General features: G+C 44.2%; 2 protein-coding genes across 2 annotated transcripts in view; one reads left to right on the forward strand and one right to left on the reverse strand.

Annotated features, from left to right (window-relative positions):
- LOC115133065 (gamma-aminobutyric acid receptor subunit beta-3-like) overlaps positions 1 to 20,504 on the reverse strand; it is a 62,693-nt gene extending 42,189 nt beyond the window's left edge. Inside the window, exon 1 of the mRNA XM_029665925.2 lies at positions 20,029 to 20,504. Within this exon, the coding sequence (XP_029521785.1) occupies positions 20,029 to 20,156 (128 nt within the window). The 5' untranslated portion in view covers positions 20,157 to 20,504. The remainder of the gene's footprint in view (positions 1 to 20,028) is intronic.
- Positions 1 to 21,610, forward strand: part of LOC115133085 (gamma-aminobutyric acid receptor subunit alpha-5-like) — a 30,893-nt gene that overhangs the window by 5,163 nt on the left and 4,120 nt on the right. Inside the window, exons 5-8 of the mRNA XM_029665955.2 lie at positions 1,875 to 2,095; positions 5,045 to 5,127; positions 16,455 to 16,598; positions 21,091 to 21,243. Coding sequence (XP_029521815.1) covers positions 1,875 to 2,095; positions 5,045 to 5,127; positions 16,455 to 16,598; positions 21,091 to 21,243 — 601 coding nt within the window. The remainder of the gene's footprint in view (positions 1 to 1,874; positions 2,096 to 5,044; positions 5,128 to 16,454; positions 16,599 to 21,090; positions 21,244 to 21,610) is intronic.

Consider the following 21,610-nt stretch of genomic DNA (forward strand, 5'->3'; position numbering starts at 1 on the left):
TAGTTTGTTAACAAGAAATTTGTGGAGTGATTGAAAAACGAGTTTTAATCACTCCAACCTAAGTGTATGTAAACTTCCAACTTCAACTGTATGGGATGGGTTGACTAGAGCTGAAGGGTGGGACTAATAGCAACAAGATAACAAATCTAAATATTGTGTCCGTAAAATGTATATAGGTTCAAAACTTTAGTGAAAAAGCACGGTAAAAAATACAAGGCAAATAGAAATCAAACTAAATGAAGGACTTTGTAGAAAGACCTTTGGCAGCGATTACAGCTTTGAGACTTCTTGGGTATAAAGCTACATGCTTGGCACACCTGTATTTGGGGAGTTTCTCCCATTCTTCTGTGCAGATCCTCTCAAGCTCTATCAGGTTGGATGGGGAGCGTTGCTGCACAGCTGTTTTCAGGTCTCTCCAGAGATGTTTGATCGGGTTCAAGTCCGGGCTCTGGCTGGGCCACTCAAGGACATTCAGAGACTTGTCCCGAAGCCACTCCTGCGTTGTCTTGGCTGCGTGCTTAGGCTCATTCTCCTGTTGGAAGGTGAACCTACGCCCCAGTTTGAGGTCCTGAGCGCTCTGGAGCAGATTTTCATTAAGGATCACTCTGTACTTTGCTCCGTTCATCTTTGCCTCGATCCTGACTTGTCTCCCAGTCCCTGCCGCTGAAAAACATCCCCACAGCATGATGCTGCCACCACCATGCTTCACCGTAGGGATGGTGCCAGGTTTCCTCCAGACATGATGCTTGGCATTCAGGCCAAAGGGTTCAATCTTGGTTTCATCAAACCAGAGAATCTTGTTTCTCATGGTCTGAGAGTCTTTAGGTGCCTTTTGGCAAACTCCAAGTGGGCTGTCATGTGCCTTTTACTGAGGATTGGCTTCCGTCTGGTCACTCTTCCATAAAGGCCTGATTGGTGGAGTGCTGCAGAGATGGTTGTCCTTCAGGAAGATTCTCCTTTCTCCACAGAGGAACTCTAGAGCTCTGTCAGAGTGACCATTGTGTTCTTGGTCACCTCCCTGACCAACTCTTCTCGACCGGAAGAGTCTTGGTGGTTCCAAACTTCTTCCATTTAAGAATGATGGTGACCACTGTGTTCTTAGGGACTCCAATGCTGCAGAAATTTTTTGGAACCCTTCCCCAGATCTGTGCCATGACACAATCCTGTCTCGGAGCTCTACGGACAATTCCTTCAACCTCAGGGTTTGGTTTTTGCTCTGACATGCACTGTGGGACTTTATATAGACAGTTGTGTGCCTTTCCAAATCATGTCCAATCAATTGAATTTACCACAGGTGGACTCCAATCAAGTTGTAGAAACATCAAGGATGATCAATGGAAAAAGGATGTGCCCTTGAGGTCAATTTTGAGTCTCAAAGCAAATGGTCTGAATACTTATGTAAATACATTTTTTTATTCATATATTTTTTTAGCAAAAATGTCAACCTGTTTTTGCTTTGTAATTATGGGGTGTTGTGTGTATATTGCGAAGGATTATTCATTCTTCAATCCATTTTTAGAAAACCGCTGTAATGTAACAAAATGTTGAAAAAGTCAATACTTTCCTGAAGATAGCATGTAGAAGCTTAAGTGTTGTTATTTGTTAGTTTACTCCAATGAGGAGAGGGGTTTGTAAGGTTAGTCGAAAATATAAAATATAATAAAATAAAATAATCAACAAAATAATAATATTTTAAAACCTTTTTAAATCTCAGGTACACCACACGTTGCATTTCGTCCTGCACAGGAACATCCTCTGAGTCTGAGTGATCAAATTAAAATAGCAGATCTGTATGTGTCCATGTAATTGGCCCCATGGGCTTTGACTCGGAGTGTTATCACCATGTATCAACACCATGTTTCTCTCCACCTTAGGAATACACCATCGATGTGTTTTTCCGACAAAGCTGGAAAGACGAGCGCCTGTGTTTCAAAGGACCCATGGAGATGCTGCCTCTGAACAACCTCCTGGCCAGTAACATCTGGACCCCAGACACATTCTTCCTCAACGGGAAAAAGTCTATCGCCCACAACATGACCACGCCCAACAAGCTACTGAGACTGAAGGATGACGGGACGCTGCTCTACACTATGAGGTACCAACCACGGGACTGTTCAGTGCAATTTCAGTTAGAAATGTATCACATAGGACAGATAGGAGTACCGGTAATGTAGTATGGGGGGAATCGTGTCAGGTCTATTCATCGCATTTCTATCTGATAGAAAGGTATGGTGTAGAACAGAGATAGGATTGTCTGTCATTCTAAATCAGTAATCATTCATCACATTTCTATCTGCAACGTTCTAAATGTTTCACCTCACTGAATACATCCTTGAATTTGGACTCTGACCATGTGGACTGACCAAGAGAAACTCTGACCCTGAACCATAATCCTTAAGAGTCTATTTACGCACCCATGCGTCAAACTAAGTAACATAGTAAAAATATCTCCATCAAAATCTGTCAGTTTAAGCTGGAGATGTCCGTTTCTTTGATTGGGCTGCGTCTCAATCCACGCATCTGCCTATGTCAGAATTCCACATCTACGGTGGAAGGTGGCCGAGCTGCAGCAGTGCTTTTCAGACCATGAGACAATCCTCAAAATCGGTCTTCTCACGAAAACCTTTGTAGCGTCTGAACCGTTTGGGCTACAAACTAATATGACCCTACTATGGAAAGGAGAGATTCTCACAAATACGATGGTGTTCTCCGTTTTGGATTTATGATCTCCACAAGTGTCACTCGTCTGAAGGTAACTGTTAAAAAATAAATGAATGGGGGGAAAAAAGGGGGTTAAATATGTATCCAAAAAACAAGAATATTTACTTAGCTTTCTTATATCTCTTAAATATAGGAAAGACACTTCAAAATCTGTTTGACCATTTATGAATGTGTTATTCAATGCGTTTCTATGGGCTATAGTAGTAAAGACCAAATTAAATATTTTTGTGGAAGACCTACAGGGGTCCTACAATTCCAAATCAAATAGCTAAATGACCCATGGTATGACCATCATAAAACAATTCCATATGTTAGCTGAACCTCCCCTTCCCCACCCGAAAGGCTTAGAGAATAATATCTGAGCTTTGTGTCTGAAAAACAAACATTACGCTCACTGAAATACAGCCAGCCACGATTCACATATGGCCCTGAACTGGTTTGGTTATTGTTGTTGTCTGTGTGTAGGAGGTAACAAAAGCCTCTGCACAGCTGTTCTACTCAGCCCAGCTCTTGGTAACGTAGGCTCAGACAACTTTCTGTTCTTTTGTTCTTTGTGATGCTCTATTATGTATGTTATGGAACACTGACCAATATGTGGCAGATTAGATGAAATATTCACCCTTGAATTCATAATAGACAGGAACAGGAAGTGATGACAACCAATAGCAATAATACGAATAGATCAGGACTTCCTGGTATCATTTTAGGAGGTATAATTTATTCCATATCAATACCACCCACTAAGATCATCTTAATGCCAGATAAATAGATGCAAGAGAAATAGATTAACCATATTAACCCCTTATGGCCATGTGACCTGGCACTATTTAGCACGATCAGGCATCGCCGTCGCTGGAATCGCCGAGTGAAAGAAGAAGAAGAAGCGGATATCAGGCCCATCATTTAAAAAGATAATAGATTTCCCAACGACTCAGGAAATGAAGCATCAGGACGTTTCTGCTTTTAATCGGTCCGGTTTTACTCCTGTCTCCTAATGTATTTCCATTACCAGGAAGGAGATTAGCGCGCTACCTAGATTTATTGCATGGTCCAGCCTTTCAGAATCCACCGACATCACGGGAAAGCTCCTTCTCTCCAGTGGAGATAATGACTAAATGTGATTGCATTCCCCCCCCCCCCCCCCGAAACATTAGCCCGAGAGCAACAGAGTTTTCAGAGCAAGTCATACATTTGTCGCCACAAATAATTCATACAGTGTTCTAATCCATTTCCATCATAATGTATGTGCTTAACGAGAACAGGCTGCACCCCATTATATTATGATGCCGAAGAGGTTAAAGCACGAGAGCATCATGTAGTATTCTCATTTCCATAGCAAACTGTACCTCTGATGCATGAAATATGCATATTAAGGAACTAGTGCAGTCTTTTGGCATGTCCATTACTTTGACGTGCACTGGTGACATCAGCACATAACACGTAAATGTTAATCACACAACAAATGCAGGTTCATTATTGTGAATGCAAAAAAATGGATTACATGGGATGTTTTAGAATAGATGACACCTGTTACATGTTACTTGAGGGGGGATTTGTAGCCCTAATTTTGTAAGGGGAAAAGGCAGCTCTCTATGCATGGACTTACATTAGGATATAGCTTATCATACCTGTATACCAATATACTTTCCTTGTGAGACAGAAAAATCAGGTTATTCAATTTCCAGTCCTGCAGTTTCTCTTATAACCACATGATGGCAGCCTTTCCTGTTCATAATGCAGACCAATGAGAATTGGGCTTCATATGATCCAATAAGATCTTGAAACATGTCAGCTGTTTTTGACACATAGAAGCAAAGTAATAACATTGAATAATGATGCAGTGAAGTGAACACAACCTGAGTCCATATGGTCCTCAAGGACTAGAGGTGGCCTCATTTCGTTGTTATATCAATGTGTTACTATGTGTGGTTACTTTGTGGAGAAGTTCTCTGTGAATCCACTCTTGGCATACAGCACATGGGGGATTTGACGTGAACCACAGCCGGTAATTCACAAATAATACAACCACCACAAGATGGCAGTATAATCTATGTAATGCCATGTGCTTGGATCAGGGTGAATTCTTGGTGTTTCTGTCTAGAAATGATGAGGCCTACAAGGGGAGAAAAAAAATACCAATAATAAAAAAGAAACCCTGTGATGTAATCGTACAGGCATTGTGCTATCTATGCAACTAACATTAGCGCTGGAGACGAAGATGTCGATGATGACGGCAGCACTGGATTTGTAATGAACAGGATTATCATAGTACATCTGCAGGAGATTTGGGTTTATTGTCTTGATCTTTTGGGTCTTTCTCTAGGTTAACCATATCGGCAGAGTGTCCCATGCAGTTGGAGGACTTCCCAATGGATGCTCACGCTTGCCCTTTGAAGTTTGGAAGCTGTGAGTACAATGCCATGTGTTGATATTTAGTGTATTACGCTTTGCCACCCCAATAATACAACGGCACAGATCCCATACGTATAAACATTACTAGGCCCAGACTTCTTATGATCGGAGTATGAGTCAATGACAGCATTATTTATACCTCGGTAAACCTCCAACTCAGCAAACTACCAAATCAATTCCTCTAAAGAGACAATTGAACTTGCACAGTATAGGATGGTACATATGGAACAAGGAAAGAACACAGGATCCAGCCACAACGGCGCCGCAATAAGGAAGGACCTGAATCCTGAAGCAGGAGGAGCTAAACCTGGTTCAGTTAAACTAGGTGGAGGGTCAAAAGGTGTATCCATCCTTTAATCAAATTGCTTGGCCTTAATTACCTCAGGTAACCTGGCCCTTAGTTACCTCAGGTAACCTGGCCCTTAGTTACCTCGGGTAACCTGGCCCTTAATTACCTCAGGTAACCTGGCCCTTAGTTACCTCAGGTAACCTGGCCCTTAGTTACCTCAGGTAACCAGGCCCTTAATTACCTTTGGTAACTTGGCACGTGGCCTGTGGCCTTTGTGTGCACCTTCAGCGAGATTTGGTTGGGGGACCCCACACCGCTGGCAAAACATTTTAGTAGCCCCCCCCTCTTGAGGGCGGAGAGAAAAAGTTAAAAGTACATTTCCTGCAATTCCACACATTTTGCCATGGGCATAGAAAAACATGTAGCAATTTTAAAGCATGTTGTCTGCAATTCTACACGTTTTGCCATGGGGCGAAGAGAACATTTAGCAATTTTAGAACTCATTCTATGCAATTCTACTCATTTTGCCATGTAGCGGAGAGAAGTTTTACAGCTAATTTCCTGTAATTCAACACATTATGCTATTGGGATGGAGCAAATTATTTACAGTTTTAAAGCTAGTTTCCGGAAATTTGACACATTTTGCAATGACTTATGCCATGTTAATATAGTATTTGAGTGAGAGTGACAAACAAAATCAATGGCCCTTTGTGCCTGGTCGGTAATTCAGCCATGATTACTACATTTACATTTTAGTCATTTAGCAGACGCTCTTATCCAGAGTGACTTTTAGCAGCAATTATGGTTAAGTGCCTTGCTCAAGGGCACAGAAAGAGCCGACTCAGGGATTCAAAACAGCAACCGTCCAGTTACTGGCCCAACACTCTTAACCTCCAGGCTACCTGCCGCCACTACAACAAGTTTAAATAGCTGGCTAGACCTATTCACCTTTTTTTCATGCTGACATGGGCTAATTGAGTGACTGTCAGTGACTGGCATAACAAGAAAAAAACTGCTTATGCACAACCGAGTTTCGAAATTTCACCCGGCGTATTCTACTATTTGAATTCTCAACAGTTAGGTGAAACCCCTCAACCCCCCTCTCAAGTTGAAAACCATACGTTCCTAAACCCAGAGGATTTCCAGAACTGGAAACTGCTTGTACTGTTTCATCCAGGTGTCACACCAGCATCTGCGGCTAAGCATCTCATCCTGTTATGTTAACATTCTCCTGAAGTGTTGTGGGTTGGGGCAAGGCGGGGTTGGTATGGGTGTTGCCTGCCTGGTTTAAGTGCTGGCCTGAAATAGCTCAGCCGTACCTTGACCTTTTAGACGGGGTCACCACAGATGGATAGTCCCAGGGAAGCTAATAGGAATGCCCTGAGCATGTCACACTATAGTAAACCCTGGGCTTTGTCACACCATAGGACGTATATAGCCAGATTACCTAGCTGATTGGACTGCCCCTACAGGTGTAGGATCTTAATTTGATCACTGTTTTGTTGCTGAGAATTTTTCTGCAGGAAACGCAAACTTGTAGTGTATTTGAGTTTTAAAAAGGCTTCTAAAGTTTAGAATTTCCACTTTGAAATTTCAGACTAGATTTGCCCTGACAAAAAAAGGCCAGACACTCAGAAAACATTTGCATTTGAGTCATTTACATACAGAGCATACCGATACAGTTACTACGGGTATAACAGTTGTCTGAGCACTGTGACCACAGGCTCTATTTCTCATTCCATCACCCACACATCCCACTTCACCACCAGATACAACTGCTTTCCTGTGCAGCCCAGCTCACAGGGGATATGAAGGACGATGGAAAGTGCATCTTGCCTTTACTCTCTTGGCCCACAGTTGACCTTTTTTTCAAGCGGCACAGAAAAACAAAGTCTTATCAAATAATATACATGATAAGTACAATGGATGTGCTAGTGTGTGGGGAGGAGGGAGTATGTGTATGTTTGTACAGATGTGGGATTGTAATTTGATCACCCTGTTGCGGGAGAACTGTTGCAGGACATTTCAAATGTGGAGTCTATTTGAGAGTTAAAAATGCTTCTGAAGTTTGTCATTTCCACATTGAAATTTTAGACTTGATTTGCCCTAATGAAAAATGTATCAACCTCTACAAAAATGTCCATTCATTATTTCCTGTTTCCTGATTATTTTCCTGCTATAACAAACTGGAACAAATTAAGAGCCTACATTTGTATAGGTCTGTGGATTAGCATGGAAAATGTCTGACTTGACCATGCTGCTGCTGCTAAGACGTCATTCGGGGGTCAATGCAACGTCATACTTGAGATGTGGGATCGCCTTCTTATGCTTTTTTGACACACTATTGCATATTATATTTTTAGCAGGCACTCTTTTTTGAAGATTACCTCATAACAAGTGCACTGTACTACAAGGAACAGTAAAATATTGAAATGACCAGTAAAAATACATCACAGGTCAAAAATGGTCCCTTTTGACACTATTCCACATCTAAATTCATAAAATGGTTAAATTGGTGTAAAAAACGATATCATGATACAGAAATAATCTACAAGAGTGCTGTAATAAACAGTCATTGAAGTCTATGGAATGATGGCACTCAAGTCTCTCAGTCTTCAACCGATCAGAGCTGTGGTGAACTGAAGTGCTTTTAGGGGCTGGGTTCTCTATTGTCGTCCATGCATTGCTAACACAAGGTTATCATTATGGAGAGTACAGAGGACCGCATAACGCCCCAAATGGCACCCTATTCCCTATTTTGTGCACTACTTTTGACTCAGGTCAAAAGGAGACTCAGGTCAAAAGTAGTGCACTATATAGGGAACAGGGTGCCATTTGGGACCTTAGGCACAGCCTCTTTTGATATACGAGGCTGATTTAAATGGGTTGCGTATTACAGGCAAGGCTCAATCAGTGCATTGCTGTATGCACGGTGTAGCTCTTTTCTATTCCCATGGTCAATTAAAATCACAGGAGGGTTTTAGATGCTGTAAAACCATCCTATTACTATTAGGTACTAGCACAGTCTCCTCACAGGTACAGTAGATGGCTCAGGTTTTCAGATTAAGATATATGGGTGCGTGGACAGTATCTAAACAAAGATGATATCAAATCTGTCCATCATTTCATTTGTTCACTTGTTCATTGTCCATGTATTTGTTTGTTCGTTTATTCATTTGTTTATTCACTCATTCAGCCATTCGTTCATTCAGTTACTCATTCATCTATCGCAACTCCTAATGTTCATGTTATGTAATAGATGGGTTTGTACCGTGCAATCTCAGTCGGGGAGAGGTTGCCGTTAAGTTGGCATAGGTGACAGGCACCGCCTGCCAAATCCTTTAGCTCTACTACTAAATCGTGGTATCTCCCGCGTCATTATCCTTAATGCTTCTAAACCCACCCAACTTTACATTTTGGCCCTGGCTTTCGGGCTAAAGCCATCCAAGAAGTCTGACTGTAAATAGCAATCCACTAGGCATGGCAAGTAGTACCAGTACTACAGCAAAGTGCTATGACATGCTATTGAGTTTGGTTGCTTAGTTACTGCACTTTACATTGATCCATCACTTTCTTTTTCTTTGTTCTTCCCACCCAACACACACGCACACACGCGCACACACACACACACACACACACACACACACACACAGGCATTTTCCTCCTACAACGAGGGAGAAATGCTTGTTTAGTCCCTAGGAACATTCACAGTGTACCTCATTTTGATTATTTTCTTTAATCCAGAAAGACACTTTGTCATCCGGGGATTAAACTACAGTCATTCTTTTCATCCTTAATTAGAAAGAAAAAAAAAGATATTTACAAAAATGACATGGAACATGGAAATGAAGTTGAAATGAAGTAGACTGGTACAGTGTATAGCCTTGAAGAACATGACTCACCCTCACATTTTCTTTCTCTCTCTCTGTGTTCTCTCTCTCTGTGTCTCATTTTCTTTCTTCCAGGTTCCTGTGGTTCTTCCCTTTCTTAACCTGGTTCTCTAGGCCTTTGTGTTTTTCAATGTTATATACAAACCATCTACAAATGCTGAGGACTCTATACAGATGCAGGATATTAATTTGATCAACATGTTGCAGGAGAACTTTTCTGCAATGCAGAACATGTACATGTAGTGTATTTGAGGATTTAAAATTCTTCTCAAATTTGTAATTTCCACCTTGAAATTCATTTCAGACTGGATTTTAACTTATGAAAAATGTCCGTCAATTACAATCGAAATAACAATTCAAATTTCCTGTTGCTGTAGGATTATTTCCCTGCTGTAGCAAACTCTCTCAAATTAAGATCCTATATCTGTACCTCCACTTATTTCCCATGGTTCTGACTGGCCCATTATTCCTCACTATCCACTTTCCTCTGCATCTCCCTGCATGCTTAAAGAGACTTAGGCCTCAAATTGATAGCAGATAGGAAAGGTGCTGTTTCTGAGGTTTCTCTCAGAATGTTGGCGCTGCATTTTTAGGACAGGTGTGGTTTCACGTCAATATCCAACACTGTTTCTACAGTGACAGTGTTCAAGAGAGGAACAGCTTGCTAGTTGTTTCAGTTTAAATGAGGTTAACACCTCTGATAGCGCGTAAATCCTTCATCTGCACTTGATTGAATTCTCTTTGTTGGACTGCAGGTAATGTCCTAGCCAGTGCTTTCCTGAATCCGAGACTAGGTTTCTGACTACCCTAAAGGTTGCACACTTATACTTTACATACAATATAAAACGCAGAGTGCAACAATTTCAAAGATTTTACTTAGTTACAGTTCATATCATAAAATCAGTCAATTGCAATAAATTCATTAGGCCCTAATCTGTGCATTACCATGCTGAAACATGAGGTGATGGCAGTGGATGAATGGCATGACAAATATACTCAGGATCTCTTCACGGTATCTCTGCATTCAGATTGCCATCGATATAATGCAATTGTGTTCATTGTCCTTAGCTTATGCCTGCCCATACCATTACCCCATAGCCATCATGGGGCACTCTGTTCACAACATTGACATCAGCAAATTGCTTGCTCACATGACGCCATACCCGGCGTTGTGAGACCGAGTGGACATACTGCCAAATTCTCTAAAACAACGTTTGAGGCGGCTTATGGTAGAGAAATTAACATAAAATTATCTGGCAACAGCTCTGGTGGACATTCCTGCTGTCAGCATGCCAATTGCACGCTCCCTCAAATCTCGAGACATCTGTGGCTGTCACACCCTGATCTGTTTCACCTGTCTCGTGCTTGTCTCCACTCCCCCACCAGGTGTCTCCCATTTGTTCCCATTATCCCCTGTGTATTTATACCGGTGGTTCCGTTTTTCTGTTGCCAGTTCGTCGTCTGCGTTTTTCCGTACTCCTGTTTTTCTAGTCCCTGTTTTCTATTCCTCCCGGTACTGACCTTTTCTGCCTGCCCTGACTCTGAGCCCGCCTGCCATACCATTCTGCCTGCCCTGACCTCGAGCCTGCCCGCCGTCCTGTACCCATCTGACTCTGACCTGGTTTACGAACTTCTGCCGGTCCTCGACCTGCCTCTTGCCTGCCCCTTGTCTATTAATAAATATCAGACCATCTGCCTCCTGTATCTGCATTTGGGTCTTGTCCTGTGTTGTTATAGTATGAACTGGCCATGACTGACCCAGCACTCTCCCTGCATTGAGGCACCATTGGAATAATTAGGAGCTACCTAACGGAAGGACATACTTTGGCGGAACGCCATGTCCAGTGTTTCAAATCATTACTGGAGAAATTCCATGGACTATCAATCAGGCAACATGCCACAACGGAGACCTCCCAGCTGCTCAGTAATTGTGCTACCAATGGTGATTTTGTCCAGCCTACTCCGGCTTCCTGAGAACCCCACTTACCTCCTCCGGAGCGCTATGCTGGGGATCCTGGAACCTGCCGGGCGTTTCTTTCCCATTGCTCCCTCATCTTTTGAGCTGCAACCCTCTTCGTTTCCTTTGGATCGTTCGAAGATAGTGTATCTCATAACGCTGATGTCTGTAAGGGCTCTCACCTGGGAAACGAGGGTTTGGGAGCAACAATCTGCCATTTGCCTTCATCTGGAGGATTTCGTGGCGGAGGTGAGTAAGGTGTTCGATTCAACGGTGTCTGGGAGAGAGGAGGCCCGAAAGCTACTTCTACTACGTCAAGGCTCCTGTAGTGTGGCAGACTACGTGGTAGACTTTCGCACGTTGGCCGCCGAGAGTGCCTGGAACCTGGAATCCCTGTTTGACATCTTCCTTCATGGAATATTAGCGGAGACCAACGAGCCCCCTCTGGAATCATCAGGGACGGGCGACTCGTTTACTCCAGAGCCTATGCAACTGGGCAGGGCTAGATTGTCGCCTAAGGAACAATTACGCAGGCTGAGCTCCAACAGTTGCCTGTATTGTGGTGCTACAGGGCATTACATATCCACCTGTCCAGTAAAAGACCAGGCTCATCAGTAGATACGAGTACGCTGGTGGGCCATACTGGGAGTCTTCTAACTCCTATTACTCGTACCCCTTTCCATGTTATCCTGTTGTGGGGTGATTGGTCTAAATCTCTCCGGGTGATCATTGACTCTGGGGCTGACGAGAGTTTTGTGTACGCTACTCTAGTATCTGAGCATCTCCACACAACTCTTCTCCATTCCCATGGACGCCAGAGCACTGGACGGACGCTCCATTGGCAGGGTCACTCACAGTACGGTTTCCATTAACCTGTGAGTGTCGGGCAATCACATTGAGTCCATACAGCTTCTACATATTGAATCTCCTCATGTTCCTGTTGTTTTGGGATTTTCATGGCTCCAGAGGCACAACCCCCTGATTGACTGGACCACTGGTTCTATCCTGGGTTGGAGTCCGTTCTGCCACTCACATTTCCTTAAAGTGGCGCAGTCTGTCCCAGGATGTCCTCCTGCGGGCTCTGGAAAAGCCTTGGATTTCTCCGCCGTTCCCGCGGAGGACCAGGACCTCCTGGAGGTTTTCAGCAAGGCTTGCGCCACCTCCCTTCCTCCACATCGCCCCATGATTGCGCCAATGACTTCCTCCACCACACTGCCTCATGGGCGGCTATATTCCCTCTCTGGCTGCTGGGAGACGAGTGGAAGAACGCCTTCAACATCCTTGTTTGCTCCCGTTCTGTTCAAGCGCATGTCCGACATGTCCTCCAGCGCCTCCTGGAGAACCAGTTGTTTGTGAAAGCTGAGGGTGTGAATTCCATTGCTCCACTATCTTTTTTCTGGGATACGTCATCGCTGAAGGGGACGTTCAGATGGAGCCTGACAAGGTGAGAGTGGTGATGGATTGGCCCCAACCCACCTCTAGAGTGCAGCTGCAATGTTTTGTACTGCTGCTTCATTCGGAGCCACAGCACCCTGGCTTCTTCCCTCTCTGCACTCACTTATCCTAAGGTTCCCATGGTCTTAAGCTGCCGACAGGGCATCCTGTCAGTTCGTGGTGGAGGTTTACTCCTCGGACATTGGAGTGGGGGCCGTTTTGTCCCAACATTCAGCCCAGGACCAAAAGTTGCACCCCTGCACTTTCCTTTCTCATCGCCTGAATTCTGCTGAGAGCAACTATGACATTGGTAATCGAGAGCTTCTTGCGGTCAAGTTGGCGCTGGAGGAGTGGAGGCACTGGCTTGAAAGGGCAGAACACCCATTCTTAGTTTGGACCGACCTTAAGAAACTTGAATATTTTCGCACCGCTAAACTCCTCAACTCCAAACAAGCTTGTTAGGCTCTGTTATTCACTCGGTTTAACTTTACCATCACATACCGCCCTGGGCCCAATAATGTTAAGCCTGAAGCTCTCTCTCGCCTGTATAGTTCTGCGGCTACACCAGCAGACCAAGAGACCATCCTCCCCTACCTCCTGTCTCGCTACTACACTTGTCTGGGGAATCAAGAGCCTGGTCCACAACGTGCAGCATTCCCAGCCGGACCCCAGGGGGCCCTGATTCAGACCCGCTCCCCAAGTCCTGGAATGGGAACATTCCTCGACGCTTACCTATCATCCCGGCTCCTACTGGACCCTGGCTTTCATCCGACAAAGTTTTTGGTGGCCCACTATGTTTTCTGATGTCTCCACACTGTGGACGATCAGAACAAGACTCAGCGGCAAGCTCCGGCTGGCCTCTTTCAAACACTCCCTGGTGCCTCATCGCCCCTGGTTGCATATATCCCGGTCACTGGTCTCCCTCTGTCTGATAGCAACAACACCATCCTTACAGTGGTGAATAGGTTTGCTAAAGTTGCCCATTTCATTCCCCTCCCCAAGTTACCTGCAAGTTACCTGTACCCTCATTGGGTTGTCGGCTAGCCTGTCCTCCGGGTTTCATTCTCAGTCCAACGGCCAGTTGGAGCGTGCCAATCAGGACCCGGAGATGGCACTCCGTGCCTCGTCTCGGCCAATCTACCACCTGGAGCCAGCAACTCGTGTGGGTGGAGTACGCCCGGAACGCCCTTCCCTGCTCGGCCACTGGGCTCTCACCTAGCGAGTGTCCCCTGGGTTACCAGCCTCCACTCTTCCCAGAGCAAGAGGAAGAGGTCAGCATACCCTCAGCCCAGATGTTAGTCCGTTGCTGTCGGTGTACCTGGAAGAGATCCCGGTCCGCTCTCCTTAAGAACTCCTCCCGTTATCGTCTCGGGCAGAGGGTATGGTTCTCCACTCGGGATCTGCCCCACAGGGTGGAATCCCATTTAACTTTTCCCCCGCTTTCTCGGCCCCTTTCCGATCTGTAAAATCCTTAGTCCCACTGCTGTTTGTCTTCTGTTGCTTCCCTCCGTATACATCTCATGGTTCATGTGTCTAAGAATAAACCTTTGTCTCACAGCCCTTTGTCTCCTGTTTCCAGGCCCACCCCCCTCCCCGTCTCATTGATGGCCATCCGGCATACACGGTGAGACGCCTGGTGAGTGTTCAACCTCGGGGCAGGGGTTTCCAGTACCTGGTTGACTGGGAGGGTTATGGCCTGGAGGAGAGGTGCTGGGTCCCCGCTAAGGACATCCTGGACCCGGCCCTCATCGCTGACTTTCACCGCCGGCATCCCGGTCAACCAGGTATGCGCCCGGGTAGGACGCCAGGTGGTGCCCCTAGAGGGGGTACTGTCACACCCTGATCTGTTTCACTTGTTTGGTGCTTGTCTCCACCCCCCACCAGGTGTCTCCAATTTGTTCCCATTATCCCCTGTGTATTTATACCGATGGTTTCTGTTTGTCTGTTGGCAGTTTGTCTTGTCTCGTCAAGCCTACCAGCGTATTTTTCTGTGCTCCTGTTGTTTTTCTAGTCCTCCCGGTTCCAACCTTTTCTGCCTGCCCTGACCCTGTCTGCCATACCATTCTGCCTACCCTGACCTCGAGCCTGCCTGTCGTCTTGTACCCATCTGACTCTGACCTGGTTTACAAACTTCTACCTGTCCTCAACCTTTTCCCCAGCGCAAGGTGCACCTGTGTAATGACCATGCTGTTTAATCAGCTTCTTGAAATGCCACACCTGTCAGGTGGATGGATTATCTTGGCAAAGAAGAAATGCTCACTAACGGATGTAAACAAATTTGTGAGAGAAAAAAATTATATTTTTATGTGTTTAGAATAATCTTTCACTTCAGCACATGAAACATGGGACCTACACTTTACATGTTGCATTTATATTTTTATTCAGTGTAGAATGTACATAGTATATATCTCATGATTTGAGAGTAACAATACTTTTGTTAATTAATTTTAAAAAGGAAAAATAGATACATTTGTACTTCAAATGATAACTGTCTGTTATGAGTAGTGTAAAAAGTGTGTTTCTGGTTGTAACAGATCTCCAAAATCTTCATATTTGACATGCCCTACCTGGCTACTGTAAACTGTAGCTGACCTGACCTGACCTGACCTGAACATTGTATTACTCCTCGATCCAGACTGTTCTATTGATACAGCCTATTAAGAGATCCTAATGGTTGGCAGGCCTTTGTGTTCTATCTTGGGTCAGTGTTTCAGGAGAGGAGCCAATGCAACTCCTTGTGGATGTCATGAGTCTTTAGGGCTTTGCCCCAGCTTTAGAGTGACCTCCACACTGGACCCTCCTGTAATCCACACAGAGAGCTGACAAGAGAAGTAATTTCCCTTTTAGATTAATTGGGAAATAATTTGATTACAGATCACTGACTTGAGCAAAAAAAACTAGTAGGCTACAATCTGAAGTTGGTGGGTTTGTGTGTGTGTCTGCCTGCCTGCCTGTCTGTCTGTCCGTCTAACCCATTTGTCTGTCTGTCTACGTATGCATCTGTGTCTTTCTGTATGTCACGATGCCTGATGACCCTCTCTGCTGTGGCAGAGGCGTAATTTGGACCAGACCTTGGGGGTCAGCGTTAGCCGACACTGTCAGCTCCAATCAGCCACTGTGGCTATGTGATTAACAAGCTGTGTTGCGTTGCAAACATGTGCTCAACCACAGTTCAATCCAAGCCTGAAGCCCCCAGAGGGCCAAAGTTGGCAGAGTCCCTTATTCTAGTCTATACTGTACAGCTTCCAGTCGATTTCCTTACTATGGTAAAGGAAAAGAGATTGGGTATAGCTATGTTGTCTCTTAAGATCTGTTCTTAGAGAGAAAACCATTCACCACATAAGTGACAAATCCACAAACGCAATGGGTGCCTAGCTGTACTCAACACAGCAGGATCAGAAGCAACTTTTTGGCACCAGGACTTTGCATTTGCTAAATAAATCAACTTGAACACCAAACCACTACTTAGTTTCACTTAGAGTAGAATATGAGGAACCTTGTGTCCTGGACATAAGTAACAAACTGTCATGTTCCTTCCCCAGCATGCATGTCATGCTTACACGATATAGGCCTCCGATTGTGTTGCCAGAAGAACGTTTAGCCCTAGAAATAGCTTCATCCTAGTGTCGCTTGACTCAAGATCTGAGTTTCAACTATAATTTCGATCTGAGACATGCTAGTTCCTGATATGTGCCCTGGCCTGTATAATATCTCATTAGCATCCTCACAGTGTCCTATTTCTCTCTTTCAGATGCTTATCCAGTCTCTGAGGTGGTGTACCTCTGGCAAACCGGTGCTGCCAAGTCTGTAGTGGTGGCAGAAGACGGATCCCGTCTCAACCAGTACCACCTGATTGGCCAGACCGCAGGCTCTGAGGACATCTACACCAGTCGAGGTGAGGTACAGTTAAAGTTGGAGTTTTACATACATAGTTAGGTTGGAGTCATTAAAACTCATTTTTCAACCACTCCACACATTTCTTGTTAACAAACTATAGTTTTGGCAAGTCGGTTAAGACATCTACATTGTGCATTTTTGTGCACAGTAATTTTTCCAACAATTGTTTACAGACAGGTTATTTCACTGAATCACAATTCCAGTGGGTCAGAAGTTTACAGACACTAAGTTGACTGTGCCTTTTTACAGCTTGGAAAATTCCAGAAAATAATGTCATGGCTTTAGGAGCTTCTGATAGGCTAATTGACATCATTTGAGTCAATTGGAGGTGCACCTGTGGATGTATTTCAAGGCCAACCTTCATACTCAGTGCCTCTTTGCTTGACGTCATGGGAAAATCTAAAAAATCAGCCAAGACCTCAGAAAAAAATTGTAGACCTCCACAAGTCTGGTTCATCCTTGAGAGCAATTTCCAAATGCCTGAACGTACTTTGGTGCGAAAAGTGCAAATCAACCTTGTGAAGATGCTGGAGGTAACAGGTACAAAAGTATCTATATCCACAGTAAAATGAGTCCTATATCGACATAACCTGAAAGGCCGCTCAGCAAGGAAGAAGCTACTGCTCCAAAACCGCCATAAAAAATCCAGACTACGGTTTGCAACTGCACATGGGGACAAAGATCGTACTTTTTGGAGAAATGTCCTCTGGTCTGATGAAACAGAAATACAACTGTTTGGCCATAATGACCATTGTTATGTTTGGAGGAAAAAGCGGGAGGCTTGCAAGCCGACGAACACCATCCCGGTCGTGAAGCACGGAAGTGGCAGCATCATGTTGTGGTGGTGCTTTGCTGCAGGAGGGACTGGTGCACTTCACAGTATTGAGGTCATAGTATTGGCTACTTGCCGAGTACACTCGCTAAAGTGCTAACTTATTAGCTAGCATGGCTAACTGAAAATTATGTGGATATATTGAACTTCTCAAGACATCAGTCAGGAAGCTTGGTCACAAATGAGTCTTCCAAGTGGACAATGACTCTAAGCATTGTGGCAAAATGGCTTAAGGACAACAAAGCCAAGGTATTGGAGTGGCCATCACAAAGCCCTGACCTCAACCCTATAGAACATTTGTGGGCAGAACTGAAAAAGCGTGTTTGAGCAAGAAGGCCTACAAACCTGACTCAGTTACACCAGTTCTGTCAGGAGGAATGGGCCAAAATTCACCAAACTTACTATGGGAAGCTTTTAAGCCATTTAAAGGAATGCTACCAAATACTAATTGAGTGTATGTAAACTTCTGACCCACTGAGAATGTGATGAAAGAAATAAAAGCTGAAATAAATCATTATTTCTACTATTATTCTGACATTACACTTAAAATAAAGTGGTGACCCTAACTAAACAAAGACAGGGAATTGTTACTAGGATTAAATGTCAGGAATTGTGAAAAACTGAGTTTAAATGTGTTTGGCTAAGGTATATGTAAACTTCCGACTTCAACTGTATATACACTCAACCTGTCCCAGGCCTCTTCCGATATCCACACTTGCATACCCTAGAATTAAGCAATGTATTACGGTATGCATTCTAATTGCTATGCACATATGGATGTTGGAATGGAATGTAGATTGAGACATTTTGATTTAGATTTGTAGGACCCCTATAGGTATCAAAGAATATATGAAAAAAATGTTTGATCAAATATTGTATTTTGGCCTTTACTACTATAGCCCATAGAAACACATTGAGTAACACATTCAAAATGGATTTAAAAGAAGGTTTTGAAATGTCTGTCCTATATCTAGGAGACATAAGAAAGCTCAGGAAATATGTGTTTTTTTTGGACACATTTAACCCATCATTTTTGTTGCCACAAAACTACCTCCATTATTCCGTTCATTTGTATGGGTTACCTTCAGACGAGTCCTGTGACACTTCTGGGGGTTCGTGGAGCAAAACGAAAGCCTCATCTTTCCATAGAGTGGTCATCTTAGTTGGTAGGCCAAACCGTTCGGACGCTACAGACGTTTTGGTGAGAAGACCAAAGCCCGGGATGTCTCATGGTCTGACAAACACCGATGTAGCTCGGCCACCTTCCACCGCAGGTGCGGAACGTTGACGTAGGCGGATGAGGTGGATTGAGACATAGCCCATGCAAATATCTCCATCTTAAACTGACCGATTTTCATGGGGATTCTGTTATTATGTTACTTAGATTGACGCACAAGTGTGTCAGTAGACTCTTGGCGATTAAGTTAGGGAATTTATATTTTGGGGAAAGTGTCCCATTCCTTTCAATGTCATTTTTAGTTTGACTTCTCCAAACTCCACTGTACTTCACTATAGGCTAGAGGGGGGGAAGGAAATAGTTTGGAGAAGGAGCAAGAGCAGGAAGGGAAGTAGCCAGCTGTCACTTAGGCTACACGTGGACTCACTTATTCCTGTCCTGAGTCAAGGGTTAATCCCATGTTGACTCCCCCATCAGGCTTTTGCATAAGAGGACGACATCACAGCCCCCCAAGGGATTGGACATCCCAGGCTCCCGGGCAGGGACACGTGGGACTGAAAGGCTTTAATTCCCTTATGTAAAGTGGAACTGTAATATACATCAGTTGCTGTCTGCAGAATGGCTGTTAAAAGTGTGGATTTCCCTAGTGTTGTGGGTAGAATAGCAGAAACCATCCAGCCCAGTCAGAGTCATCATCACAGCCGTTTAACTCCTTGGCCATGAAAGGAGAGGAGAGGCAGGACAGTCCCTCCATGGCAATCTCCCTTGATCATGGATAAGAACTAAAAACCCTCCCTGCCTGTTAAGTAGGCAACGGGATCCTATAAGCTTCCCTGCAGGGCCACTGATAAGTGTCAACTATAGTCCATTTGTGGACTGACCACAAACTTCAGTAGGCCCGTGAGCTAAAAGTGTGTTTCTGCGCATCTCCTTTCCTCCACCTGCTCCTCTCTGCTTGCCAGCAAGTGACAAATGGGAGCTGCGGAGGTCAGGCGGTGGCTGTGGGCCGTCTGTCTGGCCCAGGGCCAAGTCAGTGGAGTTCACTGTCCCCGATGGGAATCCAGTGGGTCAGTTCTGTTGTGGTTCTTGAATTAGCATGTGCCTAATCTTAGGTACAATCCCTCTATGGCTAAATCAAGACGAGATTATCAAACGGCTCGGTTTAGAGACATGACATCCTATACCCTCTCACAGTACATTTACAAAATAAGCACCGTACTCCCCTAAAATGATATAGTACACTGTTTGGTAAAAGAGGGAAATATATGCAATATATATATTGCCTTTATGCAATGTCTCCTTTGGACATAATCACAAAACCCAGCCTATTCCAGTTGTTTTCTTATTTATATTTGCATATTTACATGTAAGTAAAGTATTTCAAGAACATTCTGGGACCACCGTTGCCTCAGTACTCACCAGTTGACCAACATGGCTGCGTTATTGTCTGCAATGAATGGAAGTTCCCCATAAACGCTCCAGAATCCTTGCAGTAAAATCCACCAAAGGTACATGTTCATTCCTCTATGAGTCTCATCGGGCTCCATGCATCAACAGCAAACAGTCCGGATGGAAGATCGGTCCCCGGTCGGTCGCTCGCTCGAGGCGGAGAGAGGCTGGGAGTCATGGGTGTCTCCCCGGTGGGCCGAGAAGACGCCGGCTAGCTGGGGCTTCTGGGGCTGGATACATGATGGTGCCTGCGTTGGCCCTGCGTCCTTTTGGCTCACAGAAACACAAACTTCCCATGGGGCACCAGGTCAACCCCCCTCCATCACACCCCTGGGAGAATTGTGATTAACTAGGAGCTAAGGTGTGCAGATATCTGTCCGTCAGTCGCCGGAGATTTGGTAGCGAGTGTGCGAGGCCAGAGCACAGCAGAGCAGAGCCGAGCTGAGTGAGTGGGCAGGACTGAGCTAGCGTTTTCCCTGATGGCAGGATGCAGATTGTGACAGGGGATTAGTGAGATACAGAAATCGGATTTTGCCTGGAGAACGCAGCAGTCATCAGTGGATTTTCTATAGTTTATCAGGCGCTGGCTGTGGGAAGCTGGAAAGGATTTTTTTTAAAGCTTCAAATGCAATCTTCAGTTGGTTAACAGGATATGTTTGTTTTTTTTCTCTCCCCTTTTTTTACCTCTAAACATTTACCTCACACAGCAACTGTCACATTATTGAGTGTAAAACATACATATTGTAGGGACACCATTTTCTATCATATTTTATTCATCTGCATAGTTATTTTCTTAGATAATTATATTTGTTGCCGATTGTTGCATCCTTGTCATGTGTTTATTTTATTTTATATAACACTTAAACAAAAGTGCATATTATAAAAGTTTGATAAAATTATCAAATATATAATACAATTATATAAAAATGCAGGATGACTTAGCGATTCACTATGTCCTTCTACTGTATATCTCCATCGTTGTTACCACCGCAATAATTCATTTCTTTGTCCCACCGTCCTCTAAACCAACAGGACAGTACACAGTCATGATGTGTCACTTCTACCTGAAGAGGAAGATTGGTTACTTTGTCATTCAGACCTACATGCCCTGCTTCATGACCGTGATCCTGTCCCAGGTGTCCTTCTGGCTCAACCGTGAATCTGTACCAGCCAGGACCGTTTTTGGTTAGTATGACCTCAACACAACCACTTGGATCAACTCTAGCAAAAAGTGTACTTTCAACTCAAAATGAACACTATGTGTTGCCCCATCACCCAACACATACTGTACACTCATCACAATCTTCATGAATCGTGTTAGATTTATTTATTTAAACCTTTAGTTTGCCCGATAAGTCATTGAGAACGAATTACCTTTCACAATAACGACCTGGTTAAACTACAATTATCTGTATCATCCATGATGACGCCAATTTGAAATAGATTTTCAGGCAATTATAGACATCACAGGTGATGAACACCTTTCTCTTGTCCCTAAAAAAAACCTGAATGTCTACAGCAGGGTTCCCCAAGATTTTATTTGTTTTCTGAG

Source organism: Oncorhynchus nerka, linkage group LG2 (genome assembly GCF_034236695.1).
Source record: "Oncorhynchus nerka isolate Pitt River linkage group LG2, Oner_Uvic_2.0, whole genome shotgun sequence".
NCBI lineage: Eukaryota > Metazoa > Chordata > Actinopteri > Salmoniformes > Salmonidae > Oncorhynchus > Oncorhynchus nerka.